Source organism: Terrapene carolina, unplaced genomic scaffold (assembly GCF_002925995.2).
Source record: "Terrapene carolina triunguis isolate 2854851 unplaced genomic scaffold, T_m_triunguis-2.0 Scaffold211, whole genome shotgun sequence".
NCBI classification, from domain to species: domain Eukaryota; kingdom Metazoa; phylum Chordata; order Testudines; family Emydidae; genus Terrapene; species Terrapene triunguis.
Genome location: NW_020664562.1, coordinates 3,569,088 through 3,587,976, shown reverse-complemented (window position 1 = coordinate 3,587,976; position 18,889 = coordinate 3,569,088). Strand labels below are relative to the sequence as shown.

The following is an 18,889-nucleotide window of genomic DNA, read 5'->3' as shown; positions in this document are numbered from 1 at the left end:
TCCACTTAGAACTAGATCAAGAATTGCCTATCCCCTTGTAGGTTCCATGACTAGCTGCTCCAATAATTATTTATAATTTATTATAATTTATAAACAGTCATTAATGGTGTCTAGATATTTTGTCTCTGCATCCTGTCCTGAGTTGACATATACTCAGTCAATAGGGGCTTAGTTGAAATCACCCATTATTATTCAGTTTTCTGTTTTTGTAGTCTCTCTAATGTCCCTTGGCATTTCACAATCACTGTCACTATCTTGGACGGTGGTCAGTGGTATATTGTTCAAGCATGGAATTTCTATCCATGGAGATTTTATGGTACAATTTGATTCTTTTAAGGATTTTTACTATATTTGACTCTATGCTTTCTTTCATGTATCGTGCCACTCCTCCTCTAGTGTGACCTACTCTGTTATTCCTATATATTTTGTACCCTGGTTTTACAATGTCCCATTGATTATTATTGTTTCATCAAGTTTCTGTGATGCCTATTATATCAATATCTTCATTTAATACCAGGCACGCAGGTCACCCATCTTAGTATTTAGATAGCTAGCATTTGTATACAAGCACTAACAAAATTTGTCAATATTTCTCTCAGTCACTCAGAATAAAGTCTAAAATGGCTGTCCCCCTGGTTACCTCCTCCATCTTCTGAAATAAGAAGTTATCCACAACACATTTCAAGAACTTACTGGAGACATTTTGTGGTTTGCTGCATTACTTTTCCAATGTTTGGGTAGTTAAAGTCGCCAATACTACCAGTTCCTGAGTTTTGGATAACACCTTTTACCTTGATTTAGCTGGTTCGGGACAAATGAATTAATGTGCTAATCTGAGTATATAGTAAGTGAAGGTAGTTGATACGTCAGAGTTAGCTAATATGCTAACCCCAACATAACCTCAATCACTTGTTCTAATCTACACATACACACTTAGGCTTGTCTACACACTGAAGATGCACTGTTTTAATTACTAAATTCATGCCTTTAGTTTAAGCAGTGCAACTTTATGCATAGACCAGGCCTTACAGTAGTTACCACGTGTAAAGAAATGGTTACTCACCCTGTGCAGTAACTATGGTTCTTCAAGATGCATGTTCCTGTGGGTGCTCCACTCTCGGTGCACTTGTGCCCACTGTACCTTTGATCGGCGATCCATTCAGCCTGTGCATGCGTTACTCAATCTCATGCTCTGTGCTGTTATATAGCGCTGTGTAGGAGAACCAGCCTTGGTTCATTCTCTACCACAAAACTCCATAGCAGAGAACTCTGAAGTAGAGAGGAAGAAGGGCAGGTAGTGGAGCACCCATTGGGACACGTATCTCAAAGAATAACAGTTACTGCACAATGGTGAGTAACCATTTCTTCTTCTTTGAGTAGTGTCCCTATAGGTGGTCCCCTCTAGGTGACTTCCAAGCAGCTCTCTTTAAGGAGGAGCAGGCTTTGGAGTAGAGTCCAGTATTAAAGAAAGTATAGCTGAGCTCAACGCAGCATCAAAAGCTGAGCTGTGAGTTATTGCATAGTGCTCAGCAAAGATACGTATAGAGGTACACATCACAGCTCTACATAGTTCAATGATGGGAACATTTTTGAGAAAGGCTGTAGAAATGGAAATAAATCTCATAAGTGAATTTGTATGTCTGAGGGTGCTTGGAGATTACAAGATTGGTAGCAACAGCTAATGCAGTCAGATATCCACTTGGAAAGTCTATTTAGAGATGTGTCTGCAATTGAAACAAATAATTTGGTCTTTCTGAAAAGTTTAGTCAAGTCAAGATAGAAGGTCATAGCTCTTCTGATATGAAGTGTGTGTAACAATGCCTCCTCTTTGTCTAGGTGAGGTGTAGGGTGGAAGATTGGGAGGTGAACGGGTTGGTTAATATGGAACTTGGAAGATATCTTTTGTAAAAACTTGGGGTGTGAGCATAATGTGACCTTGTCTTTGAAAAAATCTTGTGAAAGGAGAGTATGCCATAAGAACCTCTATTTCTCCAACTTGTTCAGCTCTCATGATAGCTATCAGAAATGCTGTCTTCATCGACAAATGGAGAAGTGAGCAGGGAGTCATCAGTTCAAACGGAGATCTTGTAAGATGTTTAAGAACCAGATTGATATCCCAATCCAGAGTGGGACATTTGACTGGTGGAAAGAGATTTCCAAGTCCTGTCTGAGGAACCTCATCGTCATTGGGTTGGGGAATTCGGAATAACCTTTTATTGGAAAATCTTCTTCTTAGCATATATGCTACGTGCCTCAGGTGGCACATGACCAAAACTCATCATCAAATTTGATCTGCTGGTTGGATCGTTAGCTTCCCCAGCTTGGGCTGCGTACTGACAGGAATGCAATGTGAGCACTGATCCATGAATGGAAAGCTGTGATGGCTGACAGGTGAACTCTAATGGAACTCAGAGACAGCCCTGAGTTTTTTAGTTCTAGAATGTAGTCAAATATATCTGATAACTATAAGTCTGTTGGTGAAATGTGTTTGAGGTCACAACAGCAGGCAAATCTTGTCCATTTTTAAGTGCAGTGTGTAGATTGTTTTCTGCTCTGTAATAGCACTCTTTTTACTTCCTCTGAACAGATAATCTCTAATCCTGTGAACCATCAACAAGCCATGCTTTGGGCCAAAGAACCCTAAGATTGGGGTGAAGGATCTTCCCACCTTCCTGGGCAAAGAGATGAGGAGTGGCCTGGAGAGTGATCGGTGAGTAAATGGCCAGCTGTATCAGGTAAGGAAACCAAGTTTGTCTGAGCCAGATCAGGACTCTTATGACCATACTAGGTGAGAACAAAGGTCCATCTAGCCCAGTATCCTGTCTTCTGACAGTGGCCAATACCAGGTGCTTCAGAAGGAATGAACAGAACAGGTAATCATCAAGTGATCCATCCCATCCATTATAACAATTCTGGCTTTGTCCTTTTTTATTTTAAATAGAACTTTGGATATTACAGGAGTTGGGGGGACGGATGCAGACAGTAGACCCAATGACCACTGACGGTGCAAGCCATCCCCCAAGGATCAGTGACCCAGCCTGCCTCTGGAGCAGAACTGGTTGCATTTCTTGTTTATCGTCATGGTGAACAGATCTATTTGAGGGGTGCCCTGTTGCCAGAATATGTAGGCAAGTATGATAGAATCTATCTTCCACTCATGGTCTTGAGAGAAGTGCCTGCTGAGTGTGTCCATGATCACATTCTGAACTCCTGGGAGGTAAGCTGCTATAATGACATTCTAATTGCATATGCATCAGTTCCAAAGCTTAAAGAACAGGAGTACTTGTGGCACCTTAGAGACTAACAAATTTATTAGAGCATAAGCTTTCGTGGGCTACAACCCACTTCTTCGGATGCATATAGAGTGAAACATTGAGGAGATATATATACACACATACAGAGAGCATGAACAGGTGGGAGTTGTCTTACCAACTCTGAGAGGCCAATTAAGTAAGAGAAAAAAAACTTTTGAAGTGATAATCAAGATAGCCCAGTACAGACAGTTTGATAAGAAGCAAGTGTGAGAGTACTTACAAGGGGAGATAGATTCAATGTTTGTAATGGCTCAGCCATTCCCAATCCCTATTTAACCCTGAGTTGATTGTGTCTAGTTTGCATATCAATTCCAGCTCAGCAGTCTCTCGTTGGAGTCTGTTTTTGAAGTTTTTCTGTTTTAAGATAGCCACCCGCAGGTCTGTCATAGAATGGCCAGACAGGTTAAAGTGTTCTCCCACGGGTTTTTGAGTATTATGATTCCTGATGTCAGATTTGTGTCCATTAATTCTTTTGCGTAGAGACTGTCCGGTTTGGCTAATGTACATGGCAGAGGGGCATTGCTGGCACATGATGGCATATATCACATTGGTAGATGTGCAGGTGAACGAGCCCCTGATGGTATGGCTGATGTGATTAGGCCCTATGATGGTGTCACTTGAATAGATATGTGGACAGAGTTGGCATCGGGCTTTGTTACAAGGATAGGTTCCAGGGTCAGTGTTTTTGTTCAGTGATGAGTGGTTGCTGGTGAGTATTTGCTTTAGGTTGGGGGGTTGTCTGTAAGTGAGGACAGGTCTGTCTCCCAAGATCTGTGAGAGTAAAGGATCATCTTTCAGGATAGGTTGTAGATCTCTGATGATGCGCTGGAGAGGTTTTAGTTGGGGGCCGAAGGTGACAGCTAATGGTGTTCTGTTATTTTCTTTGTTGGCCCTGTCTTGTAGGAGGTGACTTCTGGGTACTAGTCTGGCTCTGTCAATCTGTTTTTTCACTTCAGCAGGTGGGTATTGTAGTTTTAAGAATGCTTGATAGAGATTTTGTAGGTGCTTGTCTCTATCTGAGGGATTGGAGCAAATGCGGTTATATCTTAGAGCTTGGCTGTAGACAATGGATCGTGTGTTGTGTCCTGGATGGAAGCTGGAGGCATGGAGGTAAGTGTAGCGGTCAGTAGGTTTCCGGTACAGGGTGGTATTTATGTGACCATCGCTTATTAGCACAGTAGTGTCCAGGAAATGGACCGCTTGTGTGGATTGATCTAGGCTGAGGTTGATGGTGGGATGGAAATTATTGAAATCATGGTGGAATTCCTCAAGGGCTTCTTTTCCATGGGTCCAGATGATGAAGATGTCATCAATGTAGCGCAAGTAGAGTAGGGGCATTAGGGGACGAGAGCTAAGGAAGCGTTGTTCTAAGTCAGCCATAAAAATGTTGGCATACTGTGGGGCCATGCGGGTACCCATAGCAGTGCCGCTGACTTGAAGGTATATATTGTCCCCAAATGTGAAATAGTTGTGGGTGAGGACAAAGTCACAGAGTTCAGCCACCAGGTTAGCTGTGACATTATCGGGGATACTGTTCCTGATAGCTTGTAGTCCATCTGTGTGTGGAATATTGGTGTAGAGGGCTTCTACGTCCATAGTGGCCAGGATGGTGTTTTCTGGAAGATCACCGATGGATTGTAGTTTCCTCAGGAAGTCAGTAGTATCTCGAAGATAGCTAGGAGTGCTGGTAGCGTAGGGTCTGAGGAGAGAGTCCACATAACCAGACAAGCCTGATGTTAGAGTGCCAATGCCTGAGATGATGGGACGTCCAGGATTTCCAGGTTTATGGATCTTGGGTAGCAAATAGAATGTCCCTGGTTGGGGTTCTAGGCATGTGTCTGTACAGATTTGTTCCTGCGCTTTGTCAGGGAGTTTTTTTAGCAGATGGTGTAGTTTCTTTAGGTAATCCTCAGTGGGATCAGAGGATAATGGCCTGTAGAATATGGTGTTAGAGAGCTGTCTAGCAGCCTCTTGGTCATATTCCAATTTATTCATGATGACGACAGCACCTCCTTTGTCAGCCTTTTTGATAATGATGTCAGGGTTGTTTCTGAGGCTGTAGATGGCGTTGTGTTCAGCATGGCTGAGGTTATGGGGCAAGTGATGTTGCTTTTCCACAATTTCAGCCTTTGCACGTTGACGGAAGCAATCTATGTAGAAATCCAGTCTGTTGTTTCGACCATCCGGAGGAGTCCACGCAGAATCCTTTTGTTTGTAGTGCTGGTAGGGGGGATTCTGTGGGGTAGTATGCTGTTCAGAGGTATGTTGGAAATATTCTTTGAGTCGGAGACGTCGAAAGTAGGATTCTAGGTCACCGCAGAACTGTATCATGTTCGTGGGTCTGGAGGGACAAAAGGAGAGGCCCCGAGATAGGACAGACTCTTCTGCTGGGCTAAGAGTATAGCTGGAAAGATTAACAATATTGCTGGGTGGGTTAAGGGAACTACTGTTGTGGCTCCTTGTGGCATGTAGCAGTTTAGATAGTTTAGTGTCCTTTTTCCTTTGTAGAGAGGCAAAGTTTGTCTTGTAAATGGCTTGTCTAGTTTTTGTAAAGTCTATCCATGAGGAAGTTTGTGTGGAAGGTTGGTTTCTTATGAGAGTATCCAGTTTTGAGAGCTCATTCTTAATCTTTCCCTGTTTGTTGTATAGGATGCTGATCAGGTGGTTTCGCAGTTTCTTTGAGAGTGTGTGACACAGTCTCTCAGCTTGACAGTTCCAAAGCTTGACAGCCTTGGCACAAAGGGAGGGGGATCTTGCCTCTCCTTGTTGTTTGATACAGAACATGCATGACATGCTGTCTGTCATGACCTTTATGTGTTTGCCCCTGATTAGTGGTAGAAACTGGAGACAGGCATATCTGACTGCCCTGAGATCCAGGAGGTTGATGTGCGGAGTGGTTTTCTGAAGCATCCACCTGCCCTGTGCCATGTGGGTGTCTAGATGCGCTCCCCACCTGTGACGTTTTCTGATTAAAATATGACCATGTAAATCAGTGTTGCTACCACTGTTATATAATTGCAACAAATCTTGTACAAAGTATGTCAAGTAAGGTGTCTATGGGAAGGTTATGATTTGCTGAATATGATTATGCTATTTGTATGCATGTATCATGTTTGTATTTGTAGTTATGAGTATTGGCTCTATACCTGTATTTCAAATATGTTTGCTCCTGTGGTAATGCTCACAAAGGTATTTAGCCTGCACATCTTGAAGAGACTATTCAAGTTAAGTGGCCCATCAAGAACACTTAACTCACAATAAACCATGGGAGACGCCCATCCACGCTTGATGGACTTTCATGTGAACAACTAGAGTATGGATAATGGCTTCGGCTGTGACTAAGCGAAATCATGCATGGACATGTGACTTGCCCAAGTGACTCCAAACACCATTTTGCTACCTGTAATTTTCCACTAGCTGTGCTGAGGGCTTCGTTTTAAACAATAGATTTCCCTCCACATGGCAGAAGCTATAAAAGGCCCCGGAAACATCTCAATTTTGTCTCTTTCCTGCTCAAACCTCTTGTGATGGGGCGAAGACTCACTGGTGCGGTGCCTCCTGCTGGTTGTCCAGGGAATTAGCTCTTTTCCAGCTCCAGAGCACCCTCTGCTGGCTGATGTCTTGCCTGCCGCTGGCCCGTGTCCCTCCTGGACCCCAGTGCCACTTTATCTCGGCCCCCAGCAGTAACCCACAATTGGGGTCTCCTCCCCCCCCCAGGGGAACCCACAACCCTCTATCCCCACCTTGTCTCAGTGACTACTGCCAGTCATCATCTAGCCCCGCTCACTAGGGCAGACTGCAGTCTATAAACCACTCCTCATCGGCAAGGGGGGTTGGACCAGCTGCCTCTACCTATTCCTGGGCTGCCCCTCTGCAGCCCTACTACCCTTTTGTGGGCCCTTAACTCGACCTGCAGCCTGGGCCTTTGCTAGGCTGGAGCTCCCCAGCTCCCTCTGCCCTTCCCCAGCACTGATCCACCCTAGGTCCCCTCCTCAGCCTCCCAGGCAGCCAGGTCCTTCTTTCTCTAGAAATCTAGAGAAAGAATGTCTCTGGCCCTCAGCCATCTTATAGGGCCAGCTGTGGTCTGACTGGGGCATGGCCCCACCTGTGGCTGCTTCCTCCAATCAGCCTAGCTTTTCCCCGCTGCAGCCCTCTCCAGGGCTGCTTTATCCCCTTCAGGCAGGAGCGGGGTGACCACCCCACCACACCTCTGGACTATGAACTTATATTAATGGGAGGATTCTAACCAAGGGACTGAGGACCTTCCAATGATTTGGAACAACCAGTGACTTAACAAACCAGCACTTTATTCCATCACTGCTACAAGCCTGATCCAAGAACTTGGATTGTTTGTATTTGATTCCTTTAACCAATTTTAACTCTCACCTTTCTTTCTTTTTATAAATAAACTTTTAGATTTTAGATACTAAAGGATTGGCAACTGCGTAATTATTGGGTAAGATCTGAGTTGTATATTGACCTGGGTGTGTGGCTGGTCATTTTATTTGATTGGTTTTAAAGAACCACTCATCTTTAAGTCTAGTGTTTTTGGTGGTGATACAAACTCTGGAATACCTAAGAAAACTGCTGTTCTGACTTCTCGTTAGCCAGTGTGGTGAAACAGAAGTTTACTTTTTTTGCTGGTTTGGTATAGCTTATGGGAGAATAACCACCAGTTTTGGGGTGTGTCTGCCCTATTTCTCAGCAGCTTGTCCTGAATTTGGTATTCTCAGTTGTGACCCACAAAGGCACAGTTACACCACCACAGCAACGATATATCTGTTGTTATGATAACTGCTGGGAGAAGGACAAGTGAAAGGGACTCCCGCACAAACATTGTGAGGGTATTTCCACCAATTGAGAGATTCCTTTACAAAGATGGGTATGGAAAGTAGTGTAGTTAGACTGTTTTTTCTGTGACTAAACAGTCCTCAGCCACCCTGAAGGCATCACATGTGCAGTCTTGTATGTCTATAACGAAAGTAGCTGCTGCCATATGCCCCAACAGCTGAAGATAGCTCTTGACTGGGAATTTGAGAAGTGATCTGGATTATATTGACTATGTTGGATAGGGCCATGAATCTGTGCATTGGGAGGTAGGCACTTGCCGCCCTTGAATCAAGATGAGCTCCTATGAATTCTAACTTTTGCACAGGGGTTAGGGTGTATTTTTTGAATGTTCAATTGCAGGTCCAATTTGAGAAAGAGGTCTATGGCTTTGCAAGCTGCCCATGAAGTTACATCCAGGGAGCAACCTTTCAGAGGTCAATTGTCTAGGTAGAGGAATACCATAATTCCTTCACTGTGGAGATGTGATGCTACTACTGACATAATCTTTGAAAAAAGAGAGCACCCTGTACTGAAAATGGTCCTGACTGACAGTAAAACTTAGGAACCTTTTGTGGAATGGGTGGACCGCTATATGGAAATATGCATCCTGGAGTTCGAGGGCTGAGAAACAATCCCCTTGGTCCAGTGACAGAATTACTACTGTAAGTGTCACCATTTTGAATTTTTGTGCCTTCATAAAGGTGTTGAGTAGTCTTAAATCTAGGATAGGTCTCCAACCACCATTCTTTTTTGGAACTAGGAAATATACGGAATAAAACCCCTTTCCTCTGTGCTGCATGGGAATCAGTTCTATAGCACCCAAGAGAAGAAGAAAGTCTATTTCCTGTCATAGCAGGTTCTCATTAGGGGTGTCCCTGAAGAGGGATGGGGAAGGAGGCTTAGCAGGTGAAAGAGAAGTGAAGTGGATGGAATCTCTTGTGGAGATGATGCCCAAAACCTACTTGTCCGTAGTGATAGACTCCCAATCCTGCCAAAAGTGGTAAAGGCGATTGCTAAAGGGAAGAAGGCAGGTGGAACATTCCAGTTGGTATGAAAGGAGATGGCAGCTCAGGATCTTGACCATCCCATGAAAATTGGTGCTTCAAGGTGGAAGGTTATGTGGTTGAAGTTTGGGAAGTGGCTGGTTTTCTCCTCTGGAACCTGTCTCTTGTGTTGAGGTTCTGGGAACCTGAGAATTAGGTGGGGTGGGAATCTCTCTGGGATCTTCTACCATATTCTAAATCTCCTTATAAATCCTGAGAGCTGAAGCCAGGAGTCCCTCCTCATAACTACCACTGTAGAAATCAAATGAGCAGCAGTATCTGCAGCTTTCAGAGAGGCCTGCAAAGATGTTCTGGAGCCCAGTTGGCCTTCTGCAATAATTGCCTGTAATGGCTCTCTGTGTTCTGCTGGTAGAATGGATACTCAGTAAAGGAGTTCAGCTTGGTATAATGTTAATGGTTGCACTTTGCCATTAACACCTGGTAGTTGGCGATTCTGAATTGTAAAGTAGCAGATGAATATAATTTTCTACTGAACAGGCCGAGGCACTTATGGTCTTTATCATAGGCCACAGATTTAGCGCGATGCTGCCTTCCACGTTTTTTAAGCACCTCAACCACTAAAGAGTTAGGAGATGGATGAGAAAATAAAAATTCTGAGTCCTAAAAGGAATCATAATATTTTTTGTCTGCTCTCTTGCATGTGAACGGAATTGAGGCCATGGTCTGCCAAATAACCTTTCCAGGGTCCAAGAGGATTAAGATGTATGAAGGATGACAAGAAGCTTATAATGTGATTCTTTAATCTCTGCAAGAGGGAGCTGCAAAGAATCCGTGATCCTCTTAGAACTGTTTAAAATCATCAGCCAGAGATGGTGGAGGTGGCATGATCACTTCATCCGGAGATGAAAAAGAGATGTTAGCTGGTGGAGAGATCTCTTCATCAGTCCTAGCTTCCTGTTCCTCAAAGGTTTCTTCTTGATGTTTCAATCTCCTGGAGAGGGCAGGTGATGAAGGTTGTTTATCTCTTTGATAGGTAGTGCTCTAGGCCCTAGAGAATTGCTGGTGATAGGCTACCCACAGGTCCCAGTGTGGTCAAGGAGGTGGTATATATGGCATGGTTGGAGGCATCCATGAGTGCTCATTCCAGTGAGATAGTGGCAGTGGATGTCTCTCAGGAGTAAGATCAACTTCCTCAGAGACCTCTGGAAGACAGCCTCTATAGGGATGGTGTGGAGAACCTTGGACAGATATTTGAGAGACTGAGGCAAGATCTTCAACAGAATCCCCCTCTTCCAACTCACTCTGAAATAGTGGACCACCGGAAGAAACATGACATGTAACTGTCGGTACTGGGCAAAAATCTGAAGATCTGGAGGTCCTTGGTACCAAGAATATATCAGAATTGAGCAATGGTGAGTCAGGCATTTCAAACCTGCAGTACCAAGAATGTTGTCGGTACTGTGTCCATGGCCTGCACCGAAGCGACAGTTGGTGAGGGAGTTGACAATACCATGAATCCCAAATGCTCCAAGGGGAGTCCAGACGAAGCTTCTTCAATACCAAGCGAGAAGAGGAGGACAACTTGGAGCCTGGGATTTTTTTGGCTTTATACTTAACTGTGCCCTCGGTACCTGAGGGGCCAGCAGTCTCATGGGTACCAGACAGCAGTGGGCACCAAAGTGGCTGAAGTCATTGGAGACCTTGACACCTTTGAGGTAGATTCCCTACCTGGAGAATTCGAGAGACAATCTTTGGGAGTCTTATGAGAGGAATCGTGGATGTTCCTCTTAGATGCCCCTGAGGAATGCGGTTCGGAGACAGTGAAGGAAGCAGACTTACTCTGAGACTGGCATATGGGGTGTGGGGGGAGTGTCTCCTGGCCAGCATCAGAGGCCACACTTAGTGACCTCTCCATCATGAGGAATTTAAGTTTGATCTCCCTGTTTTTTCTGGCTCTAGATTTTAATGCCAGACAGAAAGTTGCACTTTTGGGATATATGAGATTCCCTGAGGCAACAGATACACCGGGAGTGTCTGTGACTCATCGGGATTGCCTCTTGACATAAAGGACAGTGTGTGAAACCAGGAGAAACTATATAAAAGCTATATCAATAAATAATTTGGGGGAGGAGGTTAAGTTTTTTTTTAAAACTACAACAGCTGAAACTACTACTAACTACTACTAAGAACAACTATAATAAACTAACTACTAAAAGAGCTAAGGGGTCACAGTTCAGGTAAAACTCAAAAAGGACAACTGCTAAAGCTCCGCCTCAGGCCAAGGCAGGTGAGAAGGAACTGAGAGCGGTTCGCCCATGACGTGCTACATAACAACAGCATGGAACATGTGATTAACATGCATGTGCAGGCCGAATGGACACTGCTATGAAAAATCTCCAATCAAAGGCACAGGGAGCACAAGCACACCTAGAGTGGAGCACCTATAGGGACACCACTCAAAGAAGAACAGGGTGTTCTATAGGTGGCCCTTCATTCACTTAATACCAATTTCCTGTTCTGTTATTGCTGCTAAACAAGTTGGTATTACATCTATCTAGGGCTTTTCTAAGGGCTTGTCTATACTTACAATGCTACAGTGGTGCAGGGCCACTGTAATGCTTTAGTATAGACACTACCTTTGCTGACAGGAGGGATTCTCCCATCAGTGTAGATGATCCACATCTCTGAGAGGCAGTAGCTAGGTTGCCTAGCGCTGTCTACACCAGGACTTTGGTCATCTTAACTATGCTGCTCAGGGGTGTGTGGATTTTTCACACCCCTGATTAAGGCAGTTATGCTGACCTAATTTTCTAGTGTACACCAGGCCTAAATCTTTTAAGGCCCAATCCTATGAATGCATATGCAATGACAATACTCACATGTGTAAATTTACTTGTCTGTTTGAAGGATTGGGCCCTACGCTCTCTGTTCAATGTTCATTCATAGAGTAATGCATCAAATAAAAGATCGTCTGAACAGTTCATAGGCCTACAAACCAAATCCTTGGCCTGCACATTGTACTCTCTTTCTCTCACATGTCCCACTGTGCACAGAGAGCCATAAAGCAGCAGTCTCCCCCTGCACATGCTCTCTGACAGCACAGCAAAAACACACCGTGATCACTGTGTTTTGCTCCTGTGTACAGGAAAAGGACAAGCAGGCAGGAATTGACCTAAAATAACTCTCTAATTTTTCTACTACCTGGGCAAAGTTTTAATTCTACTGCCATCAAAATTAGTGACTACACATCATACACAGAGACAATAAGCTAATACCTTAATCGTCCACATTCCCGGTTCTGGATCTTTTACATTCACCACCTTTGCAGAGTTATGGATATTTAGCAACTCATTCAAGCCAGATCCTTTCCTCATCTGCTTACCTAAAACACAAGTAAACATGGAGTAAATATATTTCTCTTAGCCATGTCACAGATATGGTTACTATATGACTTATTAGCTAGCTCATTTTATGATATTTACCGTAATCTCCAACTTCAAGCTGTTACTGGAAATTCTTTGTCAGGATTCTAAAAATGCTCAAAGAGTCATTCTAACTTTTCCATTCATTTAATAACTTTAATACATCTCTGTGTGGTGAGTAATGACTTACTGATATAAGAATCAAATTATCAGGCAAATAACTTTGTCTTCTTCCCAGAACAAACTGATGGCAAATGAGAGGTAGAGGTTCGGTGGCAGATGCTGTCTATGGCCAGTTTTCATTCAGAATTTTAGAGAATTCTTCCATCAGTGATGGCACTGATAGTACTGACCAGCTGCCAGCATGCTCACCCTTCTGTCCTCTAGACCTGCACTTAGCAGGGTAGATGGCATGGTGGTAGAAACACTGTTAGCCAGTCCCACTAGCAATTCCACTGTTTCTAGCACTGTTGGTGCTGCACCAGTGTATTAACTTTAAGGAAGTTCCCCACTCTTGTTCAAACTTCTTAAATTTTCATTGTGAATTTAGCCTGGCTATCAGGTACATTCTGCCTCAGTAAGGGAGTACCAGTTTTCATAATGTCTTGGTACTCAGATAAGTTTATAGGCTAGAATTGGTTCTCTAAAGAGACGCTCAATTACCTACGCTGCTAATCATTAAGTGCCATCCGTGGCTGAACAATATGAGGAAGAGCTCCAAAACAACAGATGAGGCTCAAGTGCAGGAAAAGGGCTCAAGTTTGGGTACTGGATATATGGGCCACATTGTTGGCTGATGTATATTGGCATATCTCCACTAATTTGGAGCTATGCTGATTTAAACCAGATGAGAATCTGGCCCTTAGAACATGAACAAGAAGGGCCGATTGGCTATATCTGTCCAGATCCTCAGAGGAGGCTGAGAAGCACACAATGCAGGTGAGCATTCCTTTGATTCTGAGTTGTGAGCATGCCAGATTGGTCCCTGGTGTAAATTAGAGCAGCCTACCAGGTACTGATATAGCTGACAATTAAAGGGGTAGAGGGACAGACTGGCCCTGTCCTTTTCTCCCCAATCTTCCCCCTGATGTCAGCAGTGGAGGGAGGACGAAGAATAGGGACCTCTGTGCCACAAGTGGTGCATCCCATCGAAGTGGGGTGATCTTCCTGGGGCTGTACACGAGGGCGTTGGGGCTGGGTTGTGCTGGTGGTGTGTCACAAGCAGCTGCACAGCACAGCCAAGGATCTGGGATGTTACAAAGTACAAAGGGATGGAATTGTTTTCTGATTCAGGCCCTGATCCTGCAATCAGAGAGTACCGGATTTAGTGCTTAATGCAGCAAATAGTCACATTGAAGTGAAAGGGACTACTCAGGGCAGTAAACCCAACTCTGGCAGTCCATGTTTACAGGATGAAGCCCCCGGACATGATAAACTGAAAGCACTGTCATGCAACCCTTAAACGCATTTTCCCAGATTACCCATGATTTGAAAGTCACTTTAAACAGCAAAGGGTGATATGCATTTTTAAAGTGTACTAAGTAAACAAAGCACATCTGGCAGAGCTAGTATTTAAGGCAGAACACCACACATAACTGTGTTAATCGTGCTCTTCAGAGACACACTCTAAGCAAAGTCCCCCTTCCTGTAAACAAAGGAGGAATGCCTCAGATGGAAGACTTGACCGGGGTGCCTTGCAGAGAATCCATGCTGTGAAAAGGAACATTTCATAGACACTTTAAAGAGCTCAAAATAAATCTCCAAGTGAAAGTCACTCAGAGTCCAGAATGCACAATCTTGAATTTTAATTTCTGGAGCATTACACAGGCTCCTAAGGACTCTAACTTATAAAGGAGTAATAATCTATTAAAAATACCTTTATTTATAAATAGTATTCCAGATCAGTAACCTGCATTCTTTTTTTCACCACTAAATAACTATGGGCACATGATGCAGAGTTTGAATTGGAATGTTCTCATGGTTCAGGTGTGTTTGATTCTTGGTTTTGGTTTGGTTCATAACTAGTAAGGGCCAGCTACCATATTCAGGTATGTTCAGATGCTGAGCTCCAGTTCAGCCCTGCTGTACACATATGACATGATATAGCCAAAACCGATATGAAAACAGACAGAAAAACATTTGCCATGTAAATCAGATACTAAATAAAATGGATATGGTAGAAAATCATCAAGGGTCAAGAAAGAAAAGTTGTATGTTGTGGTTGTGGTGTCATCAGAGGGCACAGCTGTTAAATAAGATAATTAAAAGACTTTATAATGGCATTAAAAGACCAAATGCCTTCATGCTAGCAGTGACTATTTACAGTGCTATCACTTTTAGAATTGGGCAGATCCATACCTCATGGCCACACTAAAGAAAACCCTTCAGAGTAATTCATCTGTAATACTAGATTGGATAAAGCACTAAAAACCACTGTAGAACAGAATTCTGCACTAATTGGGGATTTTTCATGAGAGTTTAACAGATTTAAGCACCCACCTCCCTTAAGCCCTTTTGAAAATCTCACTCTGGATCTTCCAGGTCTCTCCCCAGATGAACAAAATAGGCCTTTTTCATGATTCTAGGACTCATCACTCCAGAATACATTCTTGGAGCAAGTAGGAGGAAAGTCCCCGTATCTGTTTTCAAAGTTTTACAAACTTTATTTTCACTGAGAAAAGCATATTTAAGAGTTGGTTACTCTCAAATAGGCTTTTTCCAGTCAACTTCCAAAACAATAGCTTAAAGTGTCAAAGGGAGGTGGGTGCTTCTACTGTGAAGCAAATATTGAGCCAGACAACAATCCCAGTTACTGCTGTATAAATTCAGAGTAACTCCACTGAAATCAATGGATTACTTCAGATTTATGCCAGTACAAATCTGGCATAAAGTGTAAGATTTTTTTTAGAACTGTAAGAATTTCTTTCTTGCCATGGAAAGCATACTTGAGCATAAGCAATAAAGCAGGGGAAACAGTGCCTATTTTGTGAATAAACACAAGCTATTCCAGTCTTCGAAGCTAGCAATGTGGCACCCTGCATGCAAGCAAGTTAATTAAGAAAAGTCAGGAAGTATTTTAGCCATTTACATTTCTGGGAATTATGTGATTAAACTGCTGAGTAACCTTCTGGCTATATACTCCTCCAACTTTTCTTATAGACTGATCAGCTAGGTTTCAAAATAATACAAAGAAGTTTAGACCCAGTCCTGCTCCCACTGAAGTCAATCAAAGTTTTACCACTGGGCTCGTAGTTGCATCAGTATAAATTCAGAGTAACTCTCTGAACTCAGCTGAGTTATTCAAGAGCCACATAGGTGTACGGAAGCAGAACTTGGTCTACTGACTTCAATGGGAAAAGGACCTGGCCTTTCCTGTTGGAGAGTGCAAAGCTGGGTTGTCTTGTTTATTTCCCCCCCCACTAAATATAAAGGAATATATAGATATCTCACCTAATGGATCATGAATTTCAATTACTGGAGAAGGGCCACTCAGTGACACTGTGACCTCTTTCAGACTGGGATCAAAAGGAATTTGCCAAGTATTTACTGCCAAGGTTAAATGGTCTGTGGATAGGAGATGCACTTTGGAGGCCTGCACCGCTTCTTCTACCCACTTCAACACCTACAAGAAAAAATAATATTCATGTCACAAGACAGCATGTAAATCTTCCATAGCACTCCTGATAAGACAAGCAGGATTTGGATCCATATCAGGTAACTACAGCAGCCCAGAAATAAAAAAGACAAGAGTTGCAATATCCGATTTGGGGATATCTGTAGGACAATAAACAAACACACAAACAAACCTCTAAGCTAAGGTATGCCTTTATTTTCATTGTGCGATATGAAAACAGACAGAAAAACATTTGCCATGTAAATCATATACTAAATAAAATGGATATGGTAGGAAAACATCAAGGGCCAAATTCTTGTCACCTTACTCATGTGATTATCCTTGCTGAAGCCAATGGGACTGTTCACAGCAGTGGTTCTCAACCAGGGACTAGGGGCCCCCTGGGGGGCCGTGAGCAGGTTTCAGTGGGGTAGCCAAGCAGGGCTGGAATTAGAGTTGCTGGGGCCCAGGACAGAAAGCTAAAGCCCCAACGCATGGGGCTGAAACTGGGGCCCTGAGTCCCGCCACCCGGGGCTGAAGCTGAAGCCTGGGCAATTTAGCTTCGCGGGGCCACCTGTGGCTTGGGCCCCAGGCAATTGCCCTGCTTGCTACCCATAATGCTGGCCCTGGCTTTTATATGCAGAAAAACAGTTGTGGCATAGGTGGGACATGGAGTTTTTATAGCATGTTGCGGAGGACCTCAGGAAAAAAAAGGTTGAGAACCTTTGGTTCACAGGATTAAGGCAAGTAAGCATAAAACTAAAAAAAGAAACTTATTGTGTAAATAATACCATATGTAATTAACCTATGAAATTTGCTGCCACGAGATATCACTGAGACCAAGAATAACAAGATTTTTAAAGGATTAGATATGGATACAGATATTGAGAACCACCACAGTTATAATGGTACATAAACTCTCATGCTTCAGGACATATGCTAATCATGAATTCTCTGGGTTAGGAGAAAACTTTCCTTATACATGTTATGCCATAACATTTATGGAGTTTCTTGAACCTTCTTTTGAAGCATCTGGGACAAGCCACCATCATAGCTGGGATACTGGACTAGCTGGACTGCTGGTTAGATCCAATGTGACAATTCCTATGACACTACATAGACATTTACATCAGGACTGAATTTGTCCTTAGGAGAATTATGACCCTTAATATTTTGCATTTGTGAACAGCATCAAATCAACACGAGAAAGTAAAATAAATTACCAGAGTCCAAGGCTCTGTATTTCCGCTGCAGCTGCCAATGATCTTACTAACAGAGCTGTGAACAATTTGGCACATTTGCTTGACAGCACTTTATGCAAATTGTTTTTGGTACTGGTTCACATTCCCTGAGTTTCAGAGTCAATCAATCCCTATAGTTCAAGGCTAAAGCCAGTCAAAACCACTAAACATCAAGTCAAAATCATGCAAGGTTTAAACCTTTCAGTAAACCTGGGCTGAGTTTCAAATTTTTACTACAGGAGAAAGCTTGACATGTTTCATGGGATTTCAGGTTTCACTGTGTTTGCATAGCTCTTATCATGCTTAAAACAAAGAGCATCGCCATGACACCTCTTTAAATGAGCTGTTACAGGGGAAACAGTGAAAGTGATATGGCCATAAGTGCCGACTCCGTAAGTGCTCCAGGGCTGGATCACCCACGGAGAAAAAATGGTGGGTGCTGAGCTCCCACCGGCAGCCTCCCTATCAGCACCTCCACCTTCCCGAGCACCTCCTGCCCACCAGGGGCCCTGCCGAACCCCACCGATCAGCACCTCCCCTTCCCTCCCGGTGCCTCCTGCCGGCCGCAATCAGCTATTTCGCAGCATGCAGGAGGCTGGGTGGGAGGGGGGAAGAGTGAGGACGCAGTGCACATAGGGAAGGGGGTGGAGTGGGTGTGGGAAGAGGTGGGGCAAGGGCTGGGCCTTGAGGGAAGGGGTGGAGTGGGGGCGGGGACTGGGGCGGGGACAGGGGTTGAGCACCACCCTCCCCACCCCCGGCATGGAAAGTCAGTGCCTGTAGATATGGTCCTATCTAGATTCACTGAAGCACTACAATGGTGCAGCTGCACCACTGCAGCACTGTACATGTAGAGAAGCCCTAAGGTGGAAGACATGGTTAGGGAAGAATATGAGAAACACAGGGAGTCATATGGCATCAAAAAAGAATCATTACATTATAAGCTTTCCATTGACAGATGGTTAACTTATTAATGAAAAAAAATTCCCCAAATTTTCTGCAAAAATGTTCCATTTTCCACCCACTAAGAATCAAAACCAAATCTCAAACACTTTCAGCAGCAAAAAGGGGGAAGGGAAGGAGAAAAGGGAGAGGAAGGTGGAAAAGCGGGGCGGGGGAATCATTTTTCTTTCTTTTCCATGAAAAACAGAATTTTTTAAACAAAAGTTTTCTGCCAAAATATCAATTTAGAGATTGAGGATGAAGAATCATAGAATCATAGACTTTAAGGTCAGAAGGGACCATTATGATCATCTAGTCTGACTTCCTGCACAAGGCAGGCCACAGAATCTCACCCACCCACTCCTGTATCAAACCCCTAACCTATATCTGAGCTACTGAAGTCCTCAAATCGTGGTTTAAAGACTTCAAGGTGCAGAGAATCTTCCAGCAAGTGACCCGTGTCCCACGCTGCAGAGGAAGGTGAAACCCCCCCCAGGGCCTCTGCCAATCTGCCCTGGAGGAAAAT

The 18,889-nt window shown here is 43.7% G+C and overlaps 1 protein-coding gene across 1 annotated transcript in view; it reads right to left on the bottom strand.

The window, feature by feature from the left end:
- LOC113407339 (hemicentin-1-like) overlaps nt 1-18,889 on the bottom strand; it is a 344,382-nt gene that overhangs the window by 237,756 nt on the left and 87,737 nt on the right. The window contains exons 5-6 of the mRNA XM_026655742.1: nt 16,021-16,192; nt 12,424-12,530 (exon numbers count right to left, since the gene is read on the bottom strand). Coding sequence (XP_026511527.1) covers nt 12,424-12,530; nt 16,021-16,192 — 279 coding nt within the window. The remainder of the gene's footprint in view (nt 1-12,423; nt 12,531-16,020; nt 16,193-18,889) is intronic.